Below are 26,609 nucleotides of genomic sequence, written 5' to 3' on the forward strand. Positions count from 1 at the left end.
TCACACCAGGGGGTGGGCCAGGCGGTTGGCCCTGCCCACCGAGGAGTTCACAGTCCTGGAGGCGGGAAAAGTAAGGAGTTGAGCTAGGGAAGTGAAAGTGGAAGGAAGGAAAGTGGCAGCTGAGCAGACTAAAGTTGGTCCGGGTGTGTGGCCCGGACGGAGCAGCAAGGTTGGCAGACGGTGGTGACCGTCTGCAGGAGTGGCCTATCAGAGCTTACCGTAACGACCGTGGACGGGCAGTGGCCCGGCGGTACCGGACCGGTACGCAAAGAGAAGCCAGCACCATCTGGCAGGGGCTTACGGACCCCGGCAAGGCTAGGAGTCGCCGTGAATTTGCCGAATTCGTTAGTGAAGGGAACCTCCTGGGTTTCCCAGCAGCCAAGTCCCGACAGAAGGCAACAGTCCAACCAAGAGAGGGAGACACCGCCACCGCCAAGGCAACCGTTTCCCAGGGCCAGAGCCTGCGGGCAGAAGGGGCTCCTCCAGCCCATATCCAAGCTGGGGAGCGGGTTACCGGTGGGAACCCATTGGAACCATCTACCGTACATAGGTGCAGGGAAAGGCAGTCACCATCAACCTGCCGGGAGAAACAACACCGGAGCCGTCTGTGGGACCCGTCCATCCAGCCGTGTGTTTTACCGAGAACTGTGTCCTCATCATTGGCTGAGTGAGTACCACCGTGCCGTGCGGCACAGCGCTGCCCCCGTGACCCTGCACCTCACCAGGCCCTGTAACCCGTCTGTCATCCATCCCTACCCCCATCACCGGGCCCTGGGACAACCAACCCCCTACCCACGGAGGGAAGACCTAACAACAAAGCTGCTCCCTGTCACCGCTCCCGGGATCCCCGTCTAGAGCAGCGGTGGTGTCACCAATATCACCACAACCGTGGGTGGCGTCACGGACAATAATCAAATCCCCACAATCAAAATCCCCTTTTCACTCACGGGCGAGGAGCGCCGCTCGAGTCCCCGGGATCCGGCCCACCGCTCGAGCCACCACCGAGCAGCCGCAGCGGCGGCCAGACCCGAGCAGTGGGAGAGCGCAGCGTCCCCTCCTCCGCCCGCGACATAATATTCTAATTTTCTGAGATAATGAGTTTTGGGTATTCATTGGCTGTAAGCCATAATCATCAACATTAACAGAAATAAACACTTGCGATAGATCACTCTGTGTGTAATGACTATATATATTATGTGTATTTCCCTTTTTGTATTGAATTACTGAAATAAAGTAAATTTTTGAGGATATTCTAATTTGTAGAGATGTATTTGTATGTAGCTGGGAGTACAGAAGCAGATAAAACCAAAAAGGAACTTTTAGCCGACAGTGATCCAGTTCAACTGACAAGTCGGGTGAGACCTATAAAGATGAAGAAACACAGGAAGAGGGGAGCGGCTCTAAGAGTGGCCATCGTAAGGGATCACTGACTGTGATTTGGGTGCAGGAGCTGCAGCAAAAAAATATTGACCCATGGGTAACTGTATCGAAAAGAAGGAGGTCTAACAAACTTGCCCCTCCAGTAGTCTATTCACAAATGTTGTGCCGTTGCCAGTAACTGCAATGATTGTGCCTCTCTGTTGTACAGAAGAGTCCATGAAGTCTGCTGCCTGCTGCATGATTTACTTAAGAGTTGTGCAAAGTAAAGATTGCCTTGTTGTTGTAAACGTGTCTGCTGTCCTTATCTGGAAGTTTCATGGACCTGGTAAGGAGTATAACGGGACCAGCCTGAAGGTACTTCAAGTAACACCACCAGCATACACATTAATTCTCAATTTATTACAGCGTGCCAGGGTGCAGAAAATGCAATGCTCGCCCACTGCTACCGGACCAAGCCACGTTACATGTCAGGAATCATTAATATTTACATTGGGTGCCACTAGTTTGGACTTTTCTTAGCAAAACTAGAAGGTATTGTTCTATTTACAGTACAAACCAAAAGTTTGGACACAACTTCTCATTCAAAGAGTTTTCTTAATTTTCATGCTCTGAAAATTGTAGATTCACATTGAAGACATCAAAACTACGAATTAACACATGTGGAATGAAATACTTATCAAAAAAGTGTGAAACAACTGAAAATATGTCTTATATTCTAGGTTCTTCAAAGTAGCCACCTTTTGCTTTGATTACTGCTTTGCACACTCTTGGCATTCTCTTGATGAGCTTCAAGAGGTAATCACCGGAAATGGTTTTCACTTCACAGGTGTGCCCTGACAGGTTTATTAAGTGACAAGTGCTAAGCCCAAACAGGCAGGATTTTAACAAGAGAGGAAGGTTCACACCAGTCTTGATGAGGGGGGATGTTGGAGTCAGAAGTAAGTCAGTAAGAGGTGCACACCTATTAATGATTTAGGCGCTTGTTAAAAATGATGTGTTCCTCCTTGAGCCTCACCACAAATCTTACTTCATTCAAGGGCACAACATTACTTCCAACAAGATGTCCCTCAAATATTGATGAAAAGACAGAAACAAAATTGGTCTGGGAGGAAGCCAAGAGGCTTACAGAAACATTAAATTAATTGCAGGAATTTCTGGGAACTACTGGCTGACTACTACTGCTTGTGACAACAAACTCTTCATATGTCTAGTCTATGGAGGAGGTTGGCAAGATTGAAGCCTTTTCTTAAAATGAAAAACATCCAAGCCCAGCTATGTTTTGCCAAAATTTACATCAAGTCTGACAAAAGCATGTGGGAAAATATATTATGGTTTGAAGAGATCAAGACCGATTTTTTTTGGGTCATAATTGCTAATGGTGATAACAAAAAAATCCAACGCTGGGCATCCCAAAAGAAACACCATACCCACATTGGAGTATGGTGGAAGCAGCATTATGCTTTGTGGCTGTTTTTCAGCAGCTGGAACTGGGGCTTTAGTCATGGTGGAGAGAATTAGGTTATGTCTTCTTATTGAGCTCTCCTGCTCTTCAGCCTCAGGCGATTTTAATTCTCCATTTGCAGGTTCTTGGCTACCCATAAATTGTAGGGGTTTTTTAACCCAAAAAGAAGCATTAGTTTGATTGGTACCCCACAAAAATGAGGTTGCCTTGCCGCTGGCTGTTGTGCTCACATAAAACTGGCCTATTTTGTGTGCTAAGTATCATATTTTAGCACTACAGAGTACAACTGTCTACTGTTTTTAACATGAACATCAAGTCTGACAAAAGCATGTGGGAATATGTATTATGGTTTGATGAGACTGAAATCTACTTTTTGGCCATAATTGCTAAATGTGACAACAAAAAAATGTAAAATGCTGAGCATCCTGTTATGAACTGGTAACCATGGATGATCACAAAAAATCCCATCAATCAGGAAAAAACAAAAACCACAAGACAAGTTGGAAACTAAGCTGACCGCAATTCCCTATTTATCGGACAACACTAGAAGTAGCAGTGGGATGTTACTAACACACCTAGACACCTCGTCACTGCCGGAGAAACTTGCTACATCTCAAAGATAGAAATGAGGAATCCCAACTTGCCTCAGAGCAGTCCCCAAAGGAATAGCAAGCCCCCAGCATGTAACGATGGTGATGTAAGAAAATACAATACACAGATAGAAAATATAGATTAGCAAAGGTGAGGCCCGACTTACTAGATACAACAGGACAGGAAAGATAACTGATTATGGCCAGCAAAAAAAACCTGCAAAAAATACCAAACTCCTGATAGAGAAAAAACCTAAGATCACACGGTCTCTCCCCCACTATATCAGGTGCTCTTGTGCCAGACACTTTAACAGAACTGCAGATATAATGGGAAGGAACAAAATCACAGAACAAATGGAATTCAAAAGTGCAAATAATCAAAATAAGAACAGAGAGAAACTCCCTTTCTTGTTGAAGGAACTGCCCTCTCAAAAATAGCAGAGAGCCAGATCCTGACATACAAGAAAACAAACACAGAACAAAATGGAAACAAAAACACAAACACTCGTAGGTGCAAAACCAGTAATTTGGCAAAGAAAACCAGCAGACTTATCTGGAGTGAATTCTGGCGCAGGATAAATAGAGGAAACTGAAGAACAAACTCCAATCTATCTTCAGAGGCAGAAGGAACATTTATCACCGGCACCAGCTAAGTAGAAACTGCTGTCCTATATACACCAAGCTGGTTAGCAATAGGACGTCCTGGATTCCCAATTAATACCAACACCTGTTTGAGTCACAGATCCAGACTCAGTTTCACTACCATTCCTGGCCACCAGAGGGAGCTCCAAGCCAGCCCCCATTCAGATGACATTCACAACAGCATCCCTAAAGAAACACCATACCAACAGTGGAGCATGGTGGAAGCAGCATTATGCTTTGGGAATGTGTTTCATCAGCTGGAACCGGGGTTTTAGTCATGGTGGAGAGATTTAGATTATGCCTTCTGATTGAGCACTCATGCTCTTCAGCCTGAAGCAATTTTATTTCTCCATTTGCAGGTTTAGTAGTGGTAGAGAGAATTATGATCAGTTCTAAATATAAGTCAGTTTTGCAACAACTCCTTCAGGCTGCTGCTAAATAGCTAAAGATGAAGAGGATTTTCACCTTTCAGTATTACAAAGACCTTAAGCATACCTCCAATCAACAAAGGAGTGGCCCAGCCAGAACCCAGACCAAAATCCAGCTGAATATGTGTGGGAATATCAGAAGAGGGCTGTACACAGAAGATGCCCTTTTAATCTGACAGATTTGGAGCACTTCTGCAAGGAAGAGTGGGCAAAGAATGACAATTCTATATGTGCCATGCTGATAGACTTCTAACTACAAAGGGTGAATGCTGTCATAAATTCAAAGACTGCTCCAAAAAAATATTAGTTTAAGCTTCTGCATCTCTATGCAACCACATTATTTTAATTCTTTACTTTTCTTTTTCCACCCAAAAGATTTTCAGCTCATTTTTCAATTAGATTGTACAGATCATGGGTGAAATAATAGGTGGAAACATTTTTGAAACGTTTACGGTATGATTTTTTTTTTTACATATCATAAACCTGACATTTTAATAGGGTTATGTATACATATACCGTATGTGTGCTTCTCCACATAAAGAGCCCTACGTTGCCTCCATAGCTTGCTATGTACATCCTTTATTTTATATTAGATAACCATTAATATTCTCTTTTCTTTTTTTTTACTGACGGTAACTACACTTTCAAGAAGAAAACAGTAGACACTTGTTTCTTATCTTCTATAACCACTTTCTTCTATGAGCAAATAAAACTGAAAAAAATAATAATAAACTAATTTGTCTCACTAATATTATCATTGACTGGAAAATAAAATCACAAAAAAAATAATTTAATTGCCGAGGAATATTAATAATGTTCCAAAAATACATTGCATGCGGGGTAGGTCTGATCTAGCCAAACAGAACGCTATCCTGAAAAGAAAAATAAATGCTACTTCAAAGCAGAAATATTTTCTGCATTATGAAATGTGACATAAAGTTGGCAGCAAAGAAAGAAACAACCTTTGTTATGGTAATAGAACTTAAATCGATGTTCTGGCTAACTATAAAACAATTCACAGTAAATGCATACTGCAGAGTTAACATACCTACTGCATTTTAATCTGTTTGGTAATGTTTCTCTAATTCATAGTCCCCTCAGCATTTTTGCAAAAAGGCTGGCAGTTTCTGAGACTCCCCTACTGGCTGTGTGTGTTAGTAGTGTAAGGCTATGTGCGCACGTTGCGTAAATACATGCAGTTATGCTGCGCTTTGTAGCGCAGCGTAACTGCATGCGTCCTGCGTCCCCTGCACAGTCTATGGAGATTGTGCAGGGGCCGTGCGCACGTGGCGTCTTAGAGCGCAGCGCTTCGGCTACTGCCGAAGCGCTGCGTTCTAAGAAGTGACATGTCACTTCTTCCGTGCGCTTTGAGGGCAGCTCCTGCTCTGTCTATGGGAGGAGCTGCAGGCAGAGCGCATGGAATCGGCGCTCACTACGGACATTTCTGCAGCGATTTAAAGCGCACATGTGCTCTTCAGATCGCTGCAGAAATTTCTGCAGTGAACTGTACGCAACGTGCGCACATAGCCTTAGACATTGCCCCTGGTCTTGACACGTTCATCTATGACCAGGGGGGATTGCTTAAGCCTATTGTCACATTAGGTACGGGGAAGTACCAAGCAAGTGGCGAAATGGAAGGGAAGCCCTGTGTCTAGGGATGGGGGAGATGCTAAGTCCTGACCAAACCTACAGCTGGTCCCTGGGGTCCCTCACTACACTAGATAGGTTCCACACCTATGCGCCAAGCCGGATACCTGAACCTTGGTATTCCTACTGCTGGACCCTAAATAGGGAACAGGTGGGATGAGCTTTTTGTCAATCCCACTAAACGCTAAAGGAAGACACAAGGGTAAAATGCATGAACTACTTATCCACAAATGACACAGGGAGGAGTTCAGCAAGCTTCAGCAACGATGCTACAGATGAGAGCAAGCCACCTGCTTGCAACCAGAGCTAGAATGAACTGAATAATGTAGCCAGCACCAGTCCAGAGGAGAAGGGAGTATTTAAGCATCAAGAGAATGATGATGATCAGCAGCTAGGTGGAAGGTGAGCTCCTGTTGGGTCCAAAAGGGAGAGATGAAAATCCATCAGGATTTCCACTTGCGTACCGCTTCTGATGTAAGAGTATCAGAAGAGATATGCTAATGACCTTCTGCTGCGGGTGTGAGCCGTGGGTCATGTGACTGTGATGTGATCTTGTGATTGCATCACAGGTGCGGAGAAGATGGAGGGAGCACTTTCTCCCCATCTCCTCCTCTGACTGTCTCTGTGTATATCGCACTGCAGTCGTATAACATGCGAGTGCAGTGCGATGTTTCACACGCTCCCATAGGTTTGTATGGAGATGCGTGAGCCAAGACTCGCTGCAAAACGCAGCATGCTGCAATTGCACCGAGAGCATGATTTGTGTCGTTAACAGGAAAGAGGAAACTGCTTCATTGATTAACACTGGTGCGAGTGCAATCTGATTTTTTTTATCAGATTGCACTCGCACATGAAAATCGCAGGCGGAAAAGAGCCCTTACAATGAATAGTGACAGCAGGATCAATAGAAAGTCAGGGAGCATTTTACAGCAAAACGCTGTGACATTCTATAGCCAGAAACCACATGACTGTCTGTCACCCGTGACATGTACTCTAGGTAGACTGCACTTAAGTAGTCTCAGAACCTCCCATCTGCTCTTGGATAAATTATAGAAGCAAGAAATCCTTAATCATAACAACTAATCTATAATGATCGGGAATGCCCCTAATTAAATTACAATATACAAATCCCAAGTGCAGGAGGCCAGAGGGGACGAAACAGTGCCAAAATGACACTAGGTAATAAAATATAAAATATTTATTGATAACACATAGGAAAAAAAATATCCATTAGCAAAAATGCAAGGTAACAACAGGTGGAGTATCACCAAGCTAGGCTAGTACCGTAAATAGGCTTGTATGGGAGGCAGAATAGCAGGTATATGAGCCTATATTGCAAGAAATGGTCACCAAAAACAGGTACAGCTCAGAATATTACAATTACTTTTGTAGTATAGAAATCACTGCTGACAGTGGTTAAATAAATACTGCAATCAGTCAGAAGCCATTGAAATAAGGATACAAAATAGCTGCAATTAAATATTAGCAAACTAGATTAGTGGAGTGCTAGCAGCATGTAATGGCAGCAAGATATACAGAATGCAAAATAAGATATCGTGATGGCATAGATAAGTAAAGTGGAAAGTGCCAGGATCATGCTATATAAACACAAACTAATGGCATAGGTGACATACTTGTAGGCAGATAGTCTGGGATGCATTCCCCTATGTGCAAATGCAGGTTTCACCCTGCTTCCTCAGGGGGTGTGTATAAATGCAATAGGGGAGCCATGTGGTCTTAAATATGGATGGTCAACCAATAGGGTATATATGGGAAGTATGGCAATAAGTTGGATAAATTAGCCAAGAGCCAGGATAGATGATAAATGGAAGACTGACGTTCTCTTTGAATAGAGCGGTAATGCACATGTGGAACCACCTATGTTATAGACCGTGAATGGAGCAGTGGTTGCACTTGCTCTTTGCGGTAAATTCACATAGAGGATTTTGGGAACCCCACCAGTAATCATAAATGTATCATCAATCCTGAGGGTAGGTAATATATGTTATTTATGGGGCAACCCTTTCAGCATTAGTTGTAAGCCAAATGATAAAAAAAAAATCAATGTATGTATTTAACAAGTAGTACTTACCCTAAATTCCATCACATCCAAAAATGTCAAATAATAACCAGTTAAGTATTTCACAATCTCAGTTTTGTCTTTGTGCACAGGCCCAAGATGTTGCTAGATTCCGGAGAGAAAAAAGAGGCGAATAATTAATATTGTAATTATTTGATCAATTGCAAACACCTGGATAGTAATCCACTCATTCACACTCATACTATCTAATTCTGCAATAACATTTATTATTCCTTTGTTTAATTAGTGTATTGTCTTTAAAGACTACAAACTACTATATATCATTCTGCATTAAATCTGCATCAATGTGGGTTTTTTTTCATCATAAGCCCCCTCCAACACCACAGTCTTCCATGGTAGACTGACATTTTAGTCATTGTTTCTTTATAAGAATAGACACCTACAATAGTTTTGAGGCAAGGGCCATCCTCTAGTGATGAGCAAGCACTACCATGCTCGGATGCTCAGTATGCGTAACGAGCAGGTGTATGGTCAGCTGAGCATGACTCAAGTATCTGAGTATAATGAAAGTCAAAGGAAAACTCGATCATTTTTCTGGAAGATTTCTTGAAAAAGTGTTTGAGTTCCCCATTGACTTCCATTATACTTGGGTATTCAAGTCATGTCCATTCAAGCATTAACTTCATGTTACGAGTACCGAGTGTGATGACTCAGCGTTGGGCCACTTGTTTGAGGGTGAACTGTTCTTAATTAGGCCAGACGTATGGGTCCCATTTTTTTGTTAAATCAAGAGAAGTTAACAATTCTCTTTTCCCAGACTGATCTGAGCCTTTTTGCCCGTAAATGTGGATTGCCTCAGCCCCTCTGACTGCATATTTCAGAGGAAAATTATGCAGCCGTATTAAACTTGTGACCAATGACTGAGCTCCCATATCCAACCAATCCTGTAAGACACAATACCCTGAATTGAGAACTGAGAGTTAGAAAAGGGCATTGCTCCTGTTACCATAAAAAGAAGAATTCTATATCATCTCAGCTGAGGGGCTTTGGTTCTGACAGAGGAAATACATAATTGCTTCCTAAGCTTACCGCTATCTTTTCTCAGTGGGTGCCCGCCATAAGTGGGGTGCTGCTAGACAGGGATAGTTGGCCTTGGTGGCCTTGAAGTCACGAATCCCTGGTGGGCCAGCAGAAAGGTAAGACTCTGTTGCTTGTAGTATCTTGTGTTCTTGCTAGGAATTTACAATATTTTTGCCTGTTAATGAACCAATAAAGACTTACCAATGTGTGGTTCACTCACCGTGTGTTGTCTGAGGAGTGTTTTGCCCACGGGGAAAAAGTGTGAGTATTCAGTGGGATGAGCCCTGGTCCGTGCAGTCTTTATAAAAGCAGCTAGGGCTGCGGACGAGAGCACCCACTGACCCTCGTGTCTCCACACCAAGGACATGAGCATGGTAGTGCTCCCTCATCACTACTTTCTAACAGTCTCATTAGGGGACAAAGAAAGGGTTGGGTTAAAGTATATTTGCCAACAATGATTGTATGTATCCTTTTTTACTGGGATTTCAGAATGTAATGGGTGAAGCTTAAAATGATTTGATATTGAAATGTTGGCTTTCTTCTGTTTGTCATGACGGTTAAAAATCCCAGAAGAGACACTAAGCGCAAATAGGGTCTTATCTTAAAACACTATCAGCAAAGGTGCTGTGAGGGTAGACTCACCTGGTGTGGTTGTGAGAGTCACAACCACTGTAATGGCGTAAATACAGCTGCAGCAGAACCCACTTGGAGATGCAGTTTAAATTTGGAGAGAAAAGGGTTAATAGACCACGCTACCATAGGAAAGAGGATCCATGTAGAAGGAATGATTTTTTTTTTGTCTATGTGTTTCAAAGCCTTATGGCTTCTTCCTCAGGACGAATCTTGATGTGATTTGTTCTGAGGAAGAAACCATAAGGATTGAAACGCGTAGACAAATAAAATCACTCCTTCTACATAGATCCTCTTTTCTACGGCAATGCAGTCTATTAACCCTTTTCTCTCCAAATATTAACTGCATTTCTGTTTCCCATAGTTACGCAACAACCAATTATCTGCTTTGTTTATTTGACAAAATGGTATAGACACAGATAGTACTGCTTCCTTGTCTTCCCCTGAGTTTGATATGCTGCAGTCTTTCTCATTCGTTCACACATCACTATTTAATGTGAGTAGGAACTTCCTGACATAAAACATGTTATAGACAGAAGTGCCAACAGGGTTGGCATTCAAAAAATCCAGACCTATACAGGCAAATCTCCATCTAACCATATCACCAATAGTCGTAAGGCAGGGTGATAGTAAATCATCCTACTGACACAAACTCCATGAGAAATACAAAACAGGAGGACAGAAGAGTTCTTATGTGATTAAATTATTAATTTTTATTTACCAAATATTTTTTTGTTTTTTTTCTATGCATGTTTTGAAAAGTACAAGCTAAAACAGATGATGACCTCCCTGAATGGTGTCCCCCATGTGGTTTCTTCCCTCCCTGAATAAACCACATGGGCGACACTCAATCCCCCAGGTGAAACGTGCGTTGGTGGGTGTAGGGGGGATCCTTGCCTCCAGGAGATACCAGTAATTGAGCCAGGAACTACTGAACATACTTTGGTATGCAATCTACTATATGGATCTCTTGTACTTTTCCTTTCTGATGCTGCTAATTGTTGCACTTTACGTAAGGAAACCATTGTTTTTTATATTTTCATGTATTTAGGATATTGTACCCTCTCTTTTCAAACATTATAGTGGTTTTCTATGCCTTACATAGGCCTCCTTGCTGCTGTTATTGTTCACACTTAGCACTTTATCAATCATGGTACTGTTTTTGAGAGGAATGTTTTATATCTTTCCATATGTAGCTACCATGTGATTCTGGCCTTATATAACTTTGTTATGCTTCCTTGTACCCCTATTTTTCATTTATTATTTACTCACAAATTTTAGATGTGTGTGTCATCATCTGTTTTAGCTTGTACTTTTCACAACATGCAAATAAAAAACAAAAAAAAAATTGATAAATAAAAATAAATAATTTAATCACATAAGAACTTCTCTGTCCTCCTGTTTTCTATACAGGCAAATAGTTGGGGCCACTTAGCTCCTTATTAAGTCTATTTTGTACCCTAATATAATAATCAGTAGGCATCTAAGAAAGGCTGACGCACTGATTTTTAAACAAATAGGAGTAATATGATTTTTCAGAGCTGGGGCCTGTCTGGCGCATACAATATATCTAGTTGGTCTTTGAGTGTGGCTAAAGGCCCCGTCACACACAGAGATAAATCTTTGGCAGATCTGTGGTTGCAGTGAAATCATGGGCATATTGTTCCATTTGTGCACAGCCACAAACCTGGCACTGATTGTCCCCAATTTCACTGCAACCACAGATCTGCCGCAGATTTATCTCTGTGTGTGACAGGGCCTTTAGTTTGGGCTACACGTTGCGGTGCTAAATAAAACAGGCAATATCACTAGGTAATTACCGTGCTGCTGCGAACATCAATGTTTGGAAACTTCTTGTTGATGTATTTTAGAGAAGACTCCATGCTTTTATCTGTGAAAAACGGAGGCTTTGTCTTGGCATCTGAGCATGTCTGTTAAAGGTATAAAACAAAAAAATGTATTTAGCCACAACGTTTTACAGACATGATCATCATTGTCACCATTGGGGCTCACAGTCTTAATTCCCTTATCAGTATGTCTTTGGAGTGATACACAAAAGAACTGTCATGATCCAGGCCAGCTTTTCCCTGCTGCTGGTTACACCCAGCTCTGGCCTGGTCATGTCAGGGGTTAACTTCCCTTGCCATGTTCTGGATCCCAGGATGCTATATATTGCCGCTCCACCTATGGCTCAGTGCCATTGATATTTCTTCCTTCTTCCAGCGTGTATACTGGTTCTAGTGTGTTCCTAATCTGTCCTGCCTCCCTGCTACTGTATCCTGACTTTGACCCTCCCCCGTTTGTCTGCCTGTCCCGGTCCCTGACATCACACTCCTTTCTGTTGTTTGTGTTTCCCTCTGCATACCTGATCTCCCGGCTTCTGACTCGGTTCTGCTTTCCGATTTTGATATTAATCCTGCCTTTTCAGTGACTCAACTTTCCTGGCTAGACCCTGACTGTTTGACTACTCTATTGCCCCCTGGTGGTTCGCCTGTTAACTGCCTGCTGAAGTTACTCTGCTGTACGTCAGCTGCCTTTCTGTTACTGTGTTACTTTGTTTCTCCTTCACTACTCTGCTGCCACCTAGTGGGGATTACGCTGTACTATGTCCTACCAACCCTTTGTACAGCGTGACACCTTATATATGTAAGAACTAAATTATTAACCCCTTCACCCCCAGCCTAAAAACACCTTCAGGCCATTTTTGCAATTCTGATCAGTGTCACTTTGACAGGTTATAACTTTGGAACGCTTCAACGGATCCCGGTGATTCTGACGTTGTTTTTTCATGACACATTGTACGATAGATGTAAATTTAATACGATATTTTTTGCAATTATTTGTGAAAAAAAACAGAAATTTGGAAAAAGTGTCGCAATTTTCAAACTTTTACATTTTGCCCATCAAATGTCACACAATATATGTCACATAAAATAGTTAATAAATAACATTTGACACTTGTCTACTCTACAGCAGTGCAATTTCTGAAACATCCTTTTTTTTTGTTTGATAGGAAGTTAGAAGGTTTCAAAGTTTATCAACAATTTCTCATTTTTCCAACAAAAATTACAAAACCATTTTTTAGGGACCAGAGCCCATTTGAAGTGATTTTGAGAGGCACAGGTGACAGAAAATACTCAAAAGTGACACCATTATAAAAACTGCACCCCTCAACCTGCTCAAAACCACATCCAAGAAGTTTATTAACCTTTTAGGTGCTTCACAGGAACCAAAGCAATGTGGAAGAAAAAAATGAAAATTTTATTTTTTTTCCCACAAAAATGTTGCTTTAGCCATACAATTTTGCATTTTCACAAGAGTATTAAGAGAAAATGCACCATCAAATTTATTGTGCAATTTCTCCTGAGTACGCCAATACTTCACATGTGGTGGGAATCTAATGTTTGGGCTTAGGCGGGCTTTGCACGTTGCGACATCGCAAGCCGATGCTGCGATGTCGCACGTGATAGTCCCCGCCCCCATCGCAGGTACGATATCGTGTGATAGCTGGCGTAGCAAAAATTATCGCTACGCCAGCTTCACATGCACTCACCCGCCCTGCGACCGTCGCTCTGGCCGTCGCCCCGCCTCCTTCCTAAGGGGGCGGGTCGTGCAGCGTCATAGCGACGTCACACGGCAGGCGACCAATAGCGGCGGAGGGGCGGAGATGAGCAGGATGTAAACATCCTGCCCACCTCCTTCCTTCCGCATATCCTACGGAAGCCGCGGTGACGCCGGTAGGAGATGTTCCTCGCTCCTGCGACTTCACACACAGCGATGTGTGCTGCCGCAGGAACGAGGAACCACATCGGACCGTCGCGTCAGCGTAATTATGGATTACGCCGACGCTGCAGTGATGATACGATTACGTCGATTTTGCGCTCGTAAATCGTATCATCTAGGCTTTACACACTACGATGTCGCATGCGATGCCGGATGTGCGTCACTTTCAATTTGACCCCACCGACATCACACCTGCGATGTCGTAGTGTGCAAAGCCGCCCTTAGAAGTATAGGAGCGCCACTTAAGTTTTTGAATGCAAAATTAGCTGGAACCGTTAGTGGACACGATGTCACATTCGGAGACCCCCTGAGGTGCCTAAACAGTGGAGCTCCCCCCAAGTGACCCCATTTTGGAACTAAATCCTTCAAGGAATTTATCCAGATGTTTGGTGAGCACCTTGCTGAATAGGATAACTGAAGTGAGCACTAATATATATATATGAGTGCAAGCCAAAAATACATACTATATATAAGAATAAGGCTGCACATCAAACTTAGATAATGGTATAATGCCTCAAGCATATGGAAAAATATTGGAATATACAATGAAAAATGCTACTTGCTAATTTGAACATGTGAATAATGAATTGCATACCTGCTATGAATATTAGGAAAAAGGAGATATTTAGCAATCGCATTGATCAATGTAACTGAGCCCCAAAACCTCGTCAAGGTATATCTCTATATTGGGGTCCCTAGCTCTGTGACCCTAACTGTGTGTCATCTCATTGCAATTAAAAACTGCTATGGGTGGAGAGGGGTAACTAAGGACTTTCTTATATAGGAGATGGAAAAAACATGGCCGAAAGGGGCGGAGCTGTGTTCACATTCAGAAAAAAAACTACATATAACTGAATAGGATAACTGAAGTGAGCACTAATATATATATGAGTGCAAGCCAAAAATACATACTATATATAAGAATAAGGCTGCACATCAAACTTAGATAATGGTATAATGCCTCAAGCATATGGAAAAATATTGGAATATACAATGAAAAATGCTACTTGCTAATTTGAACATGTGAATAATGAATTGCATACCTGCCATGAATATTAGGAAAAAGGAGATATTTAGCAATCGCATTGATCAATGTAACTGAGCCCCAAAACCTCGTCAAGGTATATCTCTATATTGGGGTCCCTAGCTCTGTGACCCTAACTGTGTGTCATCTCATTGCAATTAAAAACTGCTATGGGTGGAGAGGGGTAACTAAGGACTTTCTTATATAGGAGATGGAAAAAACATGGCCGAAAGGGGCGGAGCTGTGTTCACATTCAGAAAAAAAACTACATATAACTGAATAGGATAACTGAAGTGAGCACTAATATATATATATGAGTGCAAGCCAAAAATACATACTATATATAAGAATAAGGCTGCACATCAAACTTAGATAATGATATAATGCCTCAAGCATATGGAAAAATATTGCAATTCATTATTCACATGTTCAAATTAGCAAGTAGCATTTTTCATTGTATATTCCAATATTTTTCCATATGCTTGAGGCATTATACCATTATCTAAGTTTGATGTTAGACTATTCAGTTCATGACTATTCATGACTATTCATGACTATTCAGTTATATGTAGTTTTTTTTCTGAATGTGAACACAGCTCCGCCCCTTTCGGCCATGTTTTTTCCATCTCCTATATAAGAAAGTCCTTAGTTACCCCTCTCCACCCATAGCAGTTTTTAATTGCAATGAGATGACACACAGTTAGGGTCACAGAGCTAGGGACCCCAATATAGAGATATACCTTGACGAGGTTTTGGGACTCAGTTACATTGATCAATGCGATTGCTAAATATCTCCTTTTTCCTAATATTCATAGCAGGTATGCAATTCATTATTCACATGTTCAAATTAGCAAGTAGCATTTTTCATTGTATATTCCAATATTTTTCCATATGCTTGAGGCATTATACCATTATCTAAGTTTGATGTGCAGCCTTATTCTTATATATAGTATGTATTTTTGGCTTGCACTCATATATATATATTAGTGCTCACTTCAGTTATCCTATTCAGTTATATGTAGTTTTTTTTCTGAATGTGAACACAGCTCCGCCCCTTTCGGCCATGTTTTTTCCATCTCCTATATAAGAAAGTCCTTAGTTACCCCTCTCCACCCATAGCAGTTTTTAATTGCAATGAGATGACACACAGTTAGGGTCACAGAGCTAGGGACCCCAATATAGAGATATACCTTGACGAGGTTTTGGGGCTCAGTTACATTGATCAATGCGATTGCTAAATATCTCCTTTTTCCTAATATTCATAGCAGGTATGCAATTCATTATTCACATGTTCAAATTAGCAAGTAGCATTTTTCATTGTATATTCCAATATTTTTCCATATGCTTGAGGCATTATACCATTATCTAAGTTTGATGTGCAGCCTTATTCTTATATATAGTATGTATTTTTGGCTTGCACTCATATATATATATATTAGTGCTCACTTCAGTTATCCTATTCAGTTATATGTAGTTTTTTTTCTGAATGTGAACACAGCTCCGCCCCTTTCGGCCATGTTTTTTCCATCTCCTATATAAGAAAGTCCTTAGTTACCCCTCTCCACCCATAGCAGTTTTTAATTGCAATGAGATGACACACAGTTAGGGTCACAGAGCTAGGGACCCCAATATAGAGATATACCTTGACGAGGTTTTGGGGCTCAGTTACATTGATCAATGCGATTGCTAAATATCTCCTTTTTCCTAATATTCATAGCAGGTATGCAATTCATTATTCACATGTTCAAATTAGCAAGTAGCATTTTTCATTGTATATTCCAATATTTTTCCATATGCTTGAGGCATTATACCATTATCTAAGTTTGATGTGCAGCCTTATTCTTATATATAGTATGTATTTTTGGCTTGCACTCATATATATATATTAGTGCTCACTTCAGTTATCCTATTCAGTTATATGTAGTTTTTTTTCTGAATGTGAACACAGCTCCGCCCCTTTCGGCCATGTTTTTTCCATCTCCTATATAAGAAAGTCCTTAGTTACCCCTCTCCACCCATAGCAGTTTTTAATTGCAATGAGATGACACACAGTTAGGGTCACAGAGCTAGGGACCCCAATATAGAGATATACCTTGACGAGGTTTTGGGGCTCAGTTACATTGATCAATGCGATTGCTAAATATCTCCTTTTTCCTAATATTCATAGCAGGTATGCAATTCATTATTCACATGTTCAAATTAGCAAGTAGCATTTTTCATTGTATATTCCAATATTTTTCCATATGCTTGAGGCATTATACCATTATCTAAGTTTGATGTGCAGCCTTATTCTTATATATAGTATGTATTTTTGGCTTGCACTCATATATATATATTAGTGCTCACTTCAGTTATCCTATTCAGTTATATGTAGTTTTTTTTCTGAATGTGAACACAGCTCCGCCCCTTTCGGCCATGTTTTTTCCATCTCCTATATAAGAAAGTCCTTAGTTACCCCTCTCCACCCATAGCAGTTTTTAATTGCAATGAGATGACACACAGTTAGGGTCACAGAGCTAGGGACCCCAATATAGAGATATACCTTGACGAGGTTTTGGGGCTCAGTTACATTGATCAATGCGATTGCTAAATATCTCCTTTTTCCTAATATTCATAGCAGGTATGCAATTCATTATTCACATGTTCAAATTAGCAAGTAGCATTTTTCATTGTATATTCCAATATTTTTCCATATGCTTGAGGCATTATACCATTATCTAAGTTTGATGTGCAGCCTTATTCTTATATATAGTATGTATTTTTGGCTTGCACTCATATATATATATTAGTGCTCACTTCAGTTATCCTATTCAGTTATATGTAGTTTTTTTTCTGAATGTGAACACAGCTCCGCCCCTTTCGGCCATGTTTTTTCCATCTCCTATATAAGAAAGTCCTTAGTTACCCCTCTCCACCCATAGCAGTTTTTAATTGCAATGAGATGACACACAGTTAGGGTCACAGAGCTAGGGACCCCAATATAGAGATATACCTTGACGAGGTTTTGGGGCTCAGTTACATTGATCAATGCGATTGCTAAATATCTCCTTTTTCCTAATATTCATAGCAGGTATGCAATTCATTATTCACATGTTCAAATTAGCAAGTAGCATTTTTCATTGTATATTCCAATATTTTTCCATATGCTTGAGGCATTATACCATTATCTAAGTTTGATGTGCAGCCTTATTCTTATATATGGTGAGCACCTTGAACCCCCGGGGCTTCATAGAAGTTTATACCACAAAATTGATACTTCAACCAGATAGCTTTTTTTCACAAGGGTATCAGGATAAAATGCATCATAAAATTTATTGTGCAATTTCTGCTGAGTACTCTGATACCTCATATGTAGTGGAAATAAACTGTTTTGGCATACAGCAGGGCTCGGAAGGGAAGGAGCACCATTTGAATTTGTGAAAGTAAAAATAGCTGGAATCATTAGGAATTTATTTAAATATTTGGTGACCACCTTGAACCCTCAGTTGTTTCACAGAAGTTTATAACGTTGAGCCGTAAAAATAAAAAATACATTTTTATAACAAAATTGTTACTTTACCCAGACAGCTTTTTTTTTACAAGGGTATCAGGAAAAAATGCATGATAAGATTTATTATGCCATTTCTCTTGAGTACGCTGATACCTTATATATGGTGGAAATCAACTGTTTGGGTGCATGGCGGGATCGGAAGGGAAGGAGCGCCATTTGGCTGCAAAATTGGCTGGAATCATTAGCGGTGGCACACTGGACTCAACCGTCATCTGTAATGACAGGTTTTTCTTTAATGAAGGTGTGATAATACTTTGCGGAAACTGTAAATAATGTTGAATAATGTACCGAATGTAAATGACGTGTAAATATGCCCTGCTAAAGTAATGTAAATATTGCCATGTTTATTACCATGTACAGAATGTTTTCTACCTCGTGTGAATGTGATAATAATGCTAGCAAAAACCGTACGGAGTTAACTCATTTGCAACGTTCAAGATGCTGTGCCTCCCATAAAGGGAAGAAATAATATTTTTGGTTTAATGCATAACAAAATTGCGGTTTTCACTGTAAAATGTTACAGCCCGGGAGTGCTGCCATTTTCCACCATGGAATGTGGCGCTTCTTCGGCTTCAGGCGCCACAGGGTACTGCACCCCCATTAGGGTGTAGTACTCATCCTGGGTCCGAGGAGGGTCGAGGCCGGTTTTCACACACAAACATACAGACAGTGGGTTGCCCTCCCCAATGGGGACTGGGCCAGGATCGGATCACAGTAAGGGGTCACTACAGCAATGGGTTTAGAGGACACCACCGCCCAGATCCACTGGACTGGGGACTCAAGGTCAGGGAGAAGCAATCACCAGGGGGAGTTTGAAGCACAGTGGGAAGAGCAGGTTGACCTAGTGAGAGTAGTGAACCAGCCGGTGGCAGCGACTGGGGGCAACAGCTCAGAACACACAACACCACAACAACAGAGAGTTCAGCTTCAGACACAGAGCAGAGAGGACGTGCCACGAGCAGCTCTGTGGGCCAAGGCTTCCAACACACAGTCGCTGGGGAGAAGCAGGGCAGCTGCTTCCACAGGACTGGCTCTGTCAGGATACAGAATCCTAGGGCAGGCATACTTCACGTTGTCTACCAACTATGCAAGGGTCATGGGGAACGGCTACAGAAAGTAACCGGACCCGTCCCATGAGTCTGCAGCAAATAGCACATAGGATCCGGGGTTGAGGACCGGCCCCATAATGGAACCACACTATCAGCATACAGAACGGGACACATTTTACTGACACCGGGACCCTCAACTGCTTCACTTAGTGCATAAAAGGAGGAGAGAGTTCACAGGCTGACACACACACCGGACTTGACCTTTCACGGATCCGGGATCAGCTGGAGAATATGGTGGCAGAGAACGGTACCTACCTCGGACAGCGTCTGAAAGAATTGTGAGTAAAAACACCTGGAACCGTAGCCCCTGTCTCTGCTTCTCCTTTACCGATGCCATCGCCCAGCGCTGCGGCGCCAACTGGGACCACTATTACCCCTGTGGGGAGTGACACCATCCTGGCTGCACATGACATCTGTCCTGGTGAGAGACTCTGCAGCGGCGGCCCCCATCCCTGGCCACATACCACAGCTGGCGTCACGATCCTTATAGACTTTCCTAAACCCCCCCGACTACTACCTCTATCCTCCCTGCCACCCTCCAATGCACCCTCCTGTACGCCTCGGGGCAACGCAATGGAACCGGGCCAGGCCACCCCGTAACGATGCAGAGGAATCTGCACCTCGGCCCGGCGACGAGTAGGTTAAAACACCTGCCCCGTGGGGAGCTACAATGTCACGGCAACAGGGCCGGTTTTGTGACCCCGGCGGGGTCGTTTAGTGGCAGATGATGGTGTGGAGTATATTTACAAGGGAGATGTCGTGACACCACCTGTGGTATGAGGCAAGATAGGTGACGCCGCTGCAGTTCAGTTTTTACTCTGGGGTCGGTGGTGATGTAGCAGAGTTGGAATCGCTCTCCATAGGTACAGCTGAGCCCCATGGCTGTTGGGGGTAGTAGTCTGTAATGGCGGGGTGCAAGGCCGGAGGTGCAGTGAATAACTGGACGACACAGGGATGCAGTCACAAGATTTTTACTCACAGTTCAGAGTTCCAGGTTACCACGTCTAGGCAAATGCTGCCCTCGTGGCACGGAGTCCAGCTGTGATGGGCTCCAGCCGATCCCAGATAGTTCAGAGGCACAACCCGGTACACCCTTCTGTGTTCCTTTCCTGGTTGTCTTCCCGCGCTGACCTCTCCCGCCTGTCCCACGCCTGCACACACAGAGTCCCGAGCCAGTGTTCGCAGACCCTGTCAGGTGGCTTGAAGCTCTATCCCTTTTGACCTATATTGTCACCTTTTCACCGTTTATGTGTGGATTTGGCTTCGGCACTTACAGTAACCTCAGCCTCGGGTTTGCTAGCTGAGCCTTGAATTTTCACCACTAGTTGAGGGGCCGGTGCCCTTCTGCAGCCAAGTCCCTCCACTCCAGTATATAGTCTGTGGAACGAGGCCACAGGAGTATGGGAGACTTCCCGTGGGCTCTAGGACCCCTTCTGTTTTGTGCCTGTGCCGAGCTGCAGTAGCTCCATACCACGTCTTCACTCCTCCACGTTTTACAGTCTGCTCCCACTAACTAAGCTCCACCCCCAGCCTGGCTCGGACTGTGCATTACAATGACATTAACAAAGGTGCAACTTGCCCTAACCACGGTCCAGTGGAGTGTTGCTAAATTAAAGTGTCTGTGTTTTGTGTATACCAGTTTGCAACCTCCTTTTTACCCAGGAATAAGAATGGCTGGTGCAGTACCCCTAAGGCGACTGAAGCCTCAGGGGCGTCACACATGATAGATAGATAGATAGGTAGATAGATAGATAGATAGATAGATAGAATCCGGCTGACACAAGCAGAGCTGCAAGCCCAGGGAGGACAGACTGTGGCAACACTGCCAACACTGTGACCTGGAGGTCCTGGAGGATGAAACCCACTTCCTGCTACACTGCACCAAATACTCAGCAGTGAGGGACACTCTCTTCAGGAGACTCTCCGATCTCTTCCCCGATTTCAGCTCCATGAAGGAGGAAGAGAAAACATATATCCCACTGGGGGAAGAAGAGAGCGCAGAGGAGATAGTAGTGCAGTATGTGAGCGATTGTCATAGACTTTGAGAAATAGAAATATGATAAGCCATGGACTTCCATAGCCCCCACCTTGGATGTGCCCCCATCGTTCCCTCCTACAGCCCCCACCCTGGATGTGGCCCCCCATCCATCCTTCCTACAGTCCCTACACATCATCCCCACAGTTCCAATCCCTAATGTCCACTTGCTTTGGCAAAACTAATATGTATTTGGTCCTGCCAAAAAAGCCTATTTGATTTGATACATAGATAGATAGATAGATAGATAGATAGATATAATGACAGATATACTGTAGATAGGTAGAGCGATGCATAGATAGATAGATAATAGAAAGTCTGAATTTAATCAATTTACAAAATGTGCTATGTAATCCCTTACCGTTATCCACCATACATATATAGCACAAGATGGTAGTGGCTGTATGCAGCGGGATCACGGGGTGACCTCACTCAATACTTGACAGGTAATTACTGCATGTTACAGCCAGGGCCTGCCGCTGACAATAGTTGGTGGCTACCAATCCCGCCGCGAATGTTAAATGCCACTATCAAGCTTTGACAGCAGTATTACCAGCATGTCATGGGGGGAGGTAGACTAGACATCCATCTATGGGTTGGTATGACAGCTGGGGGGTTGTTGAAGACCTCCATGCTTCTCATTATGGAGCCTTTGAAATCCTGCCTGTGGCCAGGCTTTAAAGAAAACCATTATTTTAACTACAGGATATACAGCAATACCATGGTACTGCTGTATACAGCACAAACAAGTCTCTTAACGAGACTAACAAATACAAAGGAAAAAAACAAAACAAAAACCAAACATCAAAGTGCAAATCATTCGTCTTTTTTCCCATTAAAACTAAACATAATAATAATAATAATAATAATAATAATAATACCACCACATATGTGGTATTGCTGACTTCAGAAGAGTCCAACCTATCAAAATATTAAAATTATTGACCCAATTTGTAAAACAAAAATAAAAAATCAAAACTGCTAAAATTTATTTTTGGGGGGGGTTGTAGTGGGTGAGCATACCCCCTACAAAGGGAGCTTAGTTAACCGGAAATGTCATTAATAAAAGTGTTTTATTTGTATTGTGTTAGGGCACCCCCTAGTGGCCGGGTGGGACGGCTGTCACCACAGTGGAAGGAGGAGCCGGCAGAAACCAGGGGGAGGGAGGAGAAGTGTGTGTGGGAGTTGCAGTTGGATCCGGGACATGAGAGAGTGAACATCAAGGGGCAGAGTGTGGGAGCTGAATCTATAGGGGGCGCCGGAGAGAACGGGAGTGAACGGAACCTCACAGAGAGCGAAGCACCCGGTGTGGGTCCGGTGTGTGTGTAGCCGAAGTGGGAGCCCGGCGAAGTAGATTAACCAGGGCACATCCCCACGGGAGGGTACGTTAGGACAGGTTGTTCCCCAGCTCCAAGAAGTGCCATTTACAACTGCCGGATTGTGAAGGAGAGTGCAATAAATATGTCTTTTGTTTTCACTACATCCTGCCTGAAGACTGTTTGTGCGACGACCGACAAGTGCACCACCACACTCTGCCCCACCAAGTCATCTCCCGACCTTGAGGTAACGGAGGAACCAGGGGTAAGCCTGACAACAAAAGCCACGACTACAAGGCCGGAGGCCCCCCTGGCACCTCGTTACATGTGGCGTAGTCGGCAGGATGCGAATTCCCTGCCAGGGACCCAAGAAGCCGGAGATCAAGTGGTGCCTAGGGCACAGGATCCGGATCATTGGAGAAGATTCCCAGTCCCATGGTGGGAAGAAGAGGCAGTGCCCGCAGCGTTGCACCGGGCACAAGATGGCGGCAAGATGGCCGTCGTCTGTAAGGACGAAGAAAGCGCGCGAAAAGTTGGCGCCAAAAGAAGAGCCTGGGGCTGGCCAGTGCCGAAAAAGAAGTTCGGAGTACTCCGCCCAAAGAGGGGAGGTGCCGGTCCCAGGGCACGAAGAAAAACATGTGAAGTGGGCGGTGTTTTGAAGAAAAAAAAGAACCGCCGCGGAGGGGTCGATATGATGTGTGAGACTGGGGGTGGAGTATACCCAAGAGCGGGAAAAATAGGCCCGCCTCCACTTCCTCCAGCTTCTCCACCGACCTCGCCGCCATTGCCAGAACTACGAGATGGAGACCTCCAGGCAGCAACAAGAGATGGAGACCGCGATGGCACTCACCCACCTGGGCCGAGGACGTCCCAAGCAGTCTGCGGCTGCAGCTGCGGATGTGTTACCGCTCGAGATACCGGCCGCACCAGGAGGACAAGGGCGCCCGACCAAAGTAACCTGGATCACCACGTGGGACGCCGTGACCGGAGGAACCACTACAGAGGTCCGGGCGACCTATACCACTCCGCTGCCGTCGGGGAATCGGCCTCTGGGAATCCCATACCCAGACCTAGAGACACCCCCGCCTGTCGCGGTGGGACCCTCGACCCCTGCTCCTGTACAAGCCCCGGAAGATTCACCTACCCGGAAGCTGGAAAGGGATAGCTGGGGCTTCTTCTGGGACCCGGTGCAGCCGTCTTCTCTAGCTCACAGAAAGTCACCGTCCCCAGAACCAGACCCCGTACAGGAGCGACTGCTCGCTGAGACTGTGGCCCGGGAGATGATGACCGGTTCCCGGGGTGAAGAGTTGGAGTAACAGTTCACCACGGGAATCGTGGTGAAGTTCAACCAGCAAGAGGGCTACGGCTTTATCCGGGAGGAGACAACCGGCGATGATTACTTCTATAATCGGGTGCATCTGGATGTCGAGGGCTTACCTAAGCGCCTACACATGCTCTACCCAGGGGAGAAGGTCCGGTTCATACCAGAGGTGGGATGCCGAGGCCTCTTTGCGGTTAGTGTAACCCGAATGCCCACCTCACAAGAAGCTGTTCAGTGGCAGCAGGAATTGTAGTGGGAGGAACACCAGTGCCGGCGGCGGGCGCAGTCAAGACCGGTACTGGCTGAATCCTCCCATCCAAAACGCACTTTAGCCGTAGCTCCGGAAGTGATGCCCGGACCGACCACCGACTCGGAGAGGGGAACCCCGGCGGTGCTGGCTATTAGCCAGAACCTCAACACCCATCCGGTGATCGTCCTAGATATACCTCTGCCGCCTCGGGTAGCGACCCCATCACCCCCGTCGGAGACTGAGGAGGCCACGGCACCGAAGCCCGCTGTTGCCTATGAGCCCTTTCAGAGGCTGCGCCGACAGCCCGGACAGTCTTTGTCGGACTACATCAGGGCTCAGAGAGCCGAATGGAAGCGAGTTTTGCACCCAGAGTAAAGCATCCTGACCGGCTTATTTGAAGACCGGTGGTGTTTGAAGTTACGGTTTAGCAACGTTCAAGTGACTGAGCCCGGAGAGAGTCTGCTGCCGGACTGGGCCAGGGGCTCCTCCGCGTCATTGAGAAGGAGAAGTTTTTGTGTTCCTGTTGTTTACCACCTAAAGACCGGGAGCGCTGTCAAGCCTCCGGGCACAACCAAGACCGGAGGCGCTGCCAAGCCTCCGGGCACAACTAAGACCGGGAGCTTCCTGAAGGAACTCCGGGCGCTGGACAGGTTCGCAGTTGATTGAACATGTTTTGCTTAGTTTAAAAAAAAAAAAAAAAAATGTGTGATTTTTAGATGGAGCCTTGCCGGGAGGCTCGGGTTTTAAGAGGGGAGGTGTGTAGTGGGTAAGCATACCCCCTACAAAGGGAGCTTAGTTAACCGGAAATGTCATTAATAAAAGTGTTTTACTTGTATTGTGTTAGGGCACCCCCTAGTGGCCGGGTGGGACGGCTGTCACCACAGTGGAAGGAGGAGCCGGCAGAAACCAGGGGGAGGGAGGAGAAGTGTGTGTGGGAGTTGCAGTTGGATCCGGGACGTGAGAGAGTGAACATCAAGGGGCAGAGTGTGGGAGCTGAATCCATAGGGGGCGCCGGAGAGAACGGGAGTGAACGGAACCTCAGAGAGAGCGAAGCACCCGGTGTGGGTCCGGTGTGTGTGTAGCCGAAGTGGGAGCCCGGCGAAGTAGATTAACCAGGGCACATCCCCACGGGAGGGTACGTTAGGACAGGTTGTTCCCCAGCTCCAAGAAGTGCCATTTACAACTGCCGGATTGTGAAGGAGAGTGCAATAAATATGTCTTTTGTTTTCACTACATCCTGCCTGAAGACTGTTTGTGCGACGACCGACAAGTGCACCACCACACTCTGCCCCACCAAGTCATCTCCCGACCTTGAGGTAACGGAGGAACCAGGGGTAAGCCTGACAACAAAGGCCACGACTACAAGGCCGGAGGCCCCCCTGGCACCTCGTTACAGAGTCTCACAAAAAAAAGCTAAAAAAATGTTTGTTTAAAAGAACTGAGAGTCCAGTGGTTGATACCTTTTAATGGCTAACTGAAAAGATGGTAATAATAGCAAGCTTTCGAGACAACTCAGATCTCTTCTTCAGGCTCAATATAACACACAACGCACAACACACATAACACACGCGCACAAAAAAAGCTGTAACATGCAGTCAAAATGTCACATCTATCCCAAAATAGTATCAATAAAAACATTGTTTCACCCCACAAAAAAATAAGCCATCACAGAGACCAAAAAATTAAAACATTACGGGTCTTGAAAAATGGCGACAGAAACAAAAAATTATTTTTCAAAAGACCTGATTTTTTTTCACCTCTAAACCAATATAGAAAAAAAGTTTGATATCACTGATGAGTACAAATGGCCAGCTTTAGGCATGTTCGACTTGTGCGGTCGCACAGGGCGCCGACAGCCATGCTTCAGGGGGGGCGCAGCGGAGAGGTAAGAAGTCATTATTTCCTGGCTCCTCTGGTCCCAGCACTGCATTTTTACTGTAACCGCCGCCGGTTAATTACTCAGCTTTATATAGCCCCTGGCCAGCCGGGCCCACCATCTCCACCGAACCCCAGTCACAGCTGCAGCAGAGGGGCCCGGCTGTGTCACTTCAGCCACAACTGCAGTCTGCACATGACTAAGGTGCGTGCAAAGTCCTTCTAGGGCATCGCATGCAATTAGCCATGTGGTGGGGGAGGCACTGTGAATGGAGTAGAGCAGAAAGGTGGCGCGTCATCCCGCAGCCCAATGTGACGAGGTCATCACTGTGCGCCTCATCATAGTGCTGCGTGCAGGCAACGTGGAGCTGGTGAGTGCGCGGTATCCGGCAGGGAGAGGTAGGCGCTCTGAGCTGAAGATTGCCAGGGGTGGTGGAAGACCCGCT

General features: G+C 44.5%; 2 protein-coding genes across 2 annotated transcripts in view; one reads left to right on the forward strand and one right to left on the reverse strand.

The window, feature by feature from the left end:
- The window catches only part of NCKAP1L (NCK associated protein 1 like), a 418,971-nt gene that overhangs the window by 362,193 nt on the left and 30,169 nt on the right, over positions 1 to 26,609 (reverse strand). Inside the window, exons 2-3 of the mRNA XM_075337171.1 lie at positions 11,721 to 11,831; positions 8,242 to 8,334 (exon numbers count right to left, since the gene is read on the reverse strand). Coding sequence (XP_075193286.1) covers positions 8,242 to 8,334; positions 11,721 to 11,831 — 204 coding nt within the window. The remainder of the gene's footprint in view (positions 1 to 8,241; positions 8,335 to 11,720; positions 11,832 to 26,609) is intronic.
- Positions 1 to 26,609, forward strand: part of LOC142292075 (protein D7-like) — a 169,287-nt gene that overhangs the window by 56,269 nt on the left and 86,409 nt on the right. The window lies entirely within an intron of this gene.

This window comes from Anomaloglossus baeobatrachus, chromosome 2 (assembly GCF_048569485.1).
Source record: "Anomaloglossus baeobatrachus isolate aAnoBae1 chromosome 2, aAnoBae1.hap1, whole genome shotgun sequence".
Taxonomy (NCBI): Eukaryota; Metazoa; Chordata; class Amphibia; order Anura; family Aromobatidae; genus Anomaloglossus; species Anomaloglossus baeobatrachus.